Source organism: Monoraphidium neglectum (assembly GCF_000611645.1).
Source record: "Monoraphidium neglectum strain SAG 48.87 unplaced genomic scaffold scaffold04677, whole genome shotgun sequence".
Classification (NCBI taxonomy): Eukaryota; Viridiplantae; Chlorophyta; class Chlorophyceae; order Sphaeropleales; family Selenastraceae; genus Monoraphidium; species Monoraphidium neglectum.
Genome location: NW_014008952.1, coordinates 1 through 4,113, shown reverse-complemented (window position 1 = coordinate 4,113; position 4,113 = coordinate 1). Strand labels below are relative to the sequence as shown.

Below are 4,113 nucleotides of genomic sequence, written 5' to 3'. Positions count from 1 at the left end.
CCTCACCCCCCCCCCACACACACACATACACACATGCACCCTTGCGCAGACGGCCGTTTCAGCGGCGGCAGCCACGGCTTTGTCATCGGCCACGTCACCCCTGAGGCCCAGGTCGGCGGCCCCATCGCCCTCGTCAAGGTGCGCCCCTGGTGACGCCAAGGGTTTACGTCACCTTACGTAATAAGCACAAATAACTCACTGCAAACGCAAAGTCGGCGACAGCGGCGTGCGCCTCGCAACACACGCCTTGCAAGGGTTTTGTAGCGATCTCAAACGGCGCCAGTGTCACCCTGGGTGACCCCAGTCTTGGTCGGCCCAGGGATTTTGGGCTGGGGGGGTGGCAGGGCGCCGCCGCAGCTGGTTCAGGCGCATGTGGAGAGGCTGCGGAGCGGCTCCCCCGCCAGCGCCGTGCGCGCATTGCTCCGACCCCGCCGGCTTCGCTGCGCGAAGGTGCCCCCCCCTCGGACCCAAGTCAATGCCCCGCGGCCGTCGCAGGCGGCTGCCGCACGCACGCGCCCTGGGAAGCCGCCGTCGCGCAGCCGACTCCAAAGCTCACAGCACCCCCCGACCTCATTCCCCTGCCTCGGAATCATCAACACAGCTGTTTCCCTTACGGTGCCTCCCCATGAGCGCGCTTCCTCCCCCTGTATGTAACACCCACCCCCGCGGCCCCCGACACATCCTCGGGACCCCGACAGGACGGCGACACCATCATCATCGACGCCAAGACGCGCCGCATGGACATCGAGGGGATCACCGATGACGAGCTCGCCGCCCGGCGCGCCGCCTGGACCGCGCCCCCCCTCAAGGCGACCAGCGGGACGCTCTACAAGTACATCAAGCTCGTCGGCAGCGCCAGCGAGGGCTGCGTCACCGACGCGTGACGCCGGGGTTGTGGCGCGTAACATCGGACGCGCGAACCGCGGGTCCGAGGCAGGATTGGGCGGGCACGGGGGAGCGCGCGCGCGCCGGACGCCCGGCGCAGCCGTTATAGTGCACCCCGCGGCGCCGCCGAGCGCCCGCCCCGCCCCTTTTATCTATCGCTGCCCCCGCAGCCGCCGGCCCGGGGCGCGGGGGCAGGCGGTGCTGGCGCTGCACAGCCCAGCCTGGGCGCCCTCTCGTGAAGCTTGTTGCCTTGTGTAATGAACTCAACCGCTCTTGATTATATCCAGTCAAGCAGCCTGCTTCCACAGCACATAGGCTGGCCGTCGCATACGTGACCCTCAAAGCCACCCATGCGGGGGGCTCTGCAGGAGAAGGACCCGGACCCTCAACCACCTGGAACAGAGTCGGTCTGGTCTGGTTCGAACGCCTGTGGGCTTCGGACGTCCGCGGCCATGTCGTCTGCTGCGCCAACGCAGCGGCCCAGGGCCGTAGCCGCGGCGCGTCGCTGCCGAGCTTGCACCCGTGATCCCCCCCTTCCCTAGGCTTGCTGTACTGAGTGATGAGAATGGAAAATGCGAGCCGCTGCCGCCTCAGGAGCCTTGTGCGTGGGGAGCAGGAATGCTTGCGTGCGGGGCTGCGGCCGCCCTGCGGCGCAAGAGATGCACGAAACGCAACCCTTATCGCGTTGCCCCACTTCTATCAGACCCCAAAGCAGCACGGGGCAGGATGGAAGGGAGGGGGGCTGAGAGGCGCCCTGTCGGGCTACATCCGCCCGAGTCAGCAGTGGGTGTTACATTTGTGGGGCGCAGAGCCATCGGCGCACCAGCAGGGCAGCGGGCGCTGCCGTCGCTTCCCCGGGGCGGGGCAGAGGGGCGAGCCAAGGACGCAGGGTTGTGGAATTTTGAGGCGGAGTGTTGAGCTGCGGCTGAAAAATCGACTGGGGTGGGGCCTCACCTGGCCTTGCGCCGCCACATGCGGCAAACCTGGCAGCTCTGACAACATGGTGTGTTTGACGCGGGGGCAAAAGGGCGCGCGCCGTGCTTGCCGGGCGGAAAAGATGGCTGCGCGGGCGGCAACAAGGCGGCGACGACGGGCGGCGCAGGGGTGGTGTGTAGTGTACGGCCCACAATGCACAGCAGGCGCCTGCTGTGGGCGGCGGGCCTGGCCGGGCGGTGATGGGGTGTGAGTGTGTAGCGGCTTTCGCTGGTGTGTGCGCGCGCATGCTTGCACGCGAGGTTCAGTGCAGCCTCTGGAGTGTGAGGGTGCGCCCGTTTTGGCTGGTCACGCGCCGCGGCCGGTCAACCTTTCACAATCTCAACCATTATACCAAACAAGAAGGCAGCCATTGGCGCAGAGAAGAATGTTTTGCGGGACGTGGTCGGACAGGCGCCGCCCGTCAGCACCCTGACACGCGACGGGCCGACCAGGCAGGCGCCCCGCCCCCTCACCGCCCGCCAAACAGTCCGCCAAACAGCCCCGCCCTGCCCGCCCCCTTCTTCGGCCACGTGCCGTTGCTCTTGCCGTTGCCGTTGCTGCCGCCGCCGCCGGTCCCGCTGCCGCCCCCGTTGCTGCCGTGGCTGCCGTTGCTGCTGTTGCTGCCGCCGCCGCCGTCGCGCCGCAGGTCGACCACCACCACGCCCACGTTGTCGGCGGTGTATCGTTTGAGCGCGATCGACGTCATCGCCTCCGCCACCTGCTGCGCGTCCTTGCCGGCGCGGAACTGCTTGCGGGCATACGTGACGGCGTCGTTCACAGGCATCGCGTCCCACAGGCCGTCCTGAGTGAGTCATATGAGTCGTGAACAGCCGATGCGATGACGGCGGCGATTGTCGCAACAGCGGTTGTGAGTAGTGAGTGGGGATAACACACTCTGATACAAGTTGGTTCCGCTGCGCGTTGAGAGCCCGAGGCTTCAGCGTCGGTGTCGGAGGTGCGCGCCCGTGTGCGCATGCATGCATGTGTGTGTGAGAGAGAGAGCGCCAACGCACGCGCACAGGGGTGCCGGTGCGTGTTGAGTGCTTGGGTGCGTTTGGCCACGCCCCTCAGCACCCCAGCGGCCCCCAACGCCGGCATCCCACCGTGGCCATGAGTAAGAACTCATCCTTGGGCGTGAACCTAATCTCCGTGACGTCAGGCTCCACGATGACGGGGTCCGAGCTGAACTTGGCGGCGGCCGCAAACTCGGCCGACCAGTAGCGCTTGCGGACGCCCTCTGCCATCAGCGTCGGCAGGCCCTCGCCCTGCGGGGATGAGAAGAGGCGTTGGATTTTTGTTGTTGTTCTGTCCTTCAGGGCAAGGATGGGTTTCGTGGGGTAATTGCTCTTGGGGGGTGTCGTTTTGCCCTGGGAGAGGTGTTGTGGCCGTCGGGCGCGCGCCTGGTGGGCGCTGCGGTGAGAGGGCAGCGGGACGAGCCTCCTTGCAACGCCGCTGGGCCTCTTGACACCTCGGTTTCTCTCCAAGCCCCTCAGCGACCACCGCAAACCCCCTGTTTCGGCGCATGAAACTCGTCGCCTCCAGGCGACGCCGACGCCGGCCTCTTCAACCACGCCTCCACCCCTGCATCCTCGGACGCTTCGAAGATGTCCGTTCCTTGGACGCCCGAAGCCCCTGCCCCCCCCCCCTCCTCACCTTGAACTCCGGGTCGCCAAAGGCCCGCGACACAGCCAGCACCCCGCAAACACGGCCGTCAACCACCCAAGCCCCAGTGGACTCCACGCGCGCCACCTCTGGAGTGATGCGCCGAGTTGTTTAGGGGGAGGGCAAGTGGTGCAGCGTTGCAGGGTAAGGGTTTCAAGCGTTTGGGTTGGGCGACCGCAGGGGCTGCACGCTGTGCGCCTTCGACCCCTTCCCATACCCAACCTGGCTGCCGCAGCTGCCTACAGCCGGCGCGTCTGCGGGCCAAACCGTGGCACCGCACCACGGCACATCCATAACACCGCGCTCTGCCGGCGGCAAGGGCTGACTGCCCTTGTTCACGCATTGTCACCCCTGAAGCTCCCCCCTGCCCCCCCACCTTCAACGACGTCCGGCCCGATTCCATAGACCCTGTGCTGCTGCGTCGCCTTGACCGCGACGCCGCCGCGGCACACCACCGCCAGGCAGTCGCCCAGGCTGGCAAACACGGCCTTGTCGGGGTGCACCAGCGCCACCAGGGCGGTGGAGCCAGAGAGCCCCATCACATCGTTTCCAAACTCGGCTACAGAGGCAACGAGGCCGGTTTGCGTGTGG

General features: G+C 67.1%; 2 protein-coding genes across 2 annotated transcripts; one reads left to right on the top strand and one right to left on the bottom strand.

Annotated features, from left to right (window-relative positions):
- Positions 1-33: 33 nt before the first annotated feature.
- Positions 34-884, top strand: MNEG_14675 (dihydroxy-acid dehydratase; the record flags this gene model as incomplete). The annotated part of the gene is made up of 2 exons (XM_014036854.1): positions 34-138; positions 699-884. The coding sequence occupies 2 exons, from the start codon at positions 34-36 to the stop codon at positions 882-884; spliced, it is 291 nt and encodes a 96-aa protein (XP_013892308.1).
- Positions 885-2,329: 1,445 nt separating this feature from the next.
- Positions 2,330-4,061, bottom strand: MNEG_14674 (hypothetical protein; the record flags this gene model as incomplete). Its single annotated transcript, XM_014036853.1, has 4 exons — positions 2,330-2,662; positions 2,964-3,125; positions 3,514-3,611; positions 3,899-4,061. 4 exons carry the CDS (start codon positions 4,059-4,061, stop codon positions 2,330-2,332), a joined length of 756 nt encoding a protein of 251 aa, XP_013892307.1.
- Between the last annotated feature and the right edge of the window lie 52 nt (positions 4,062-4,113).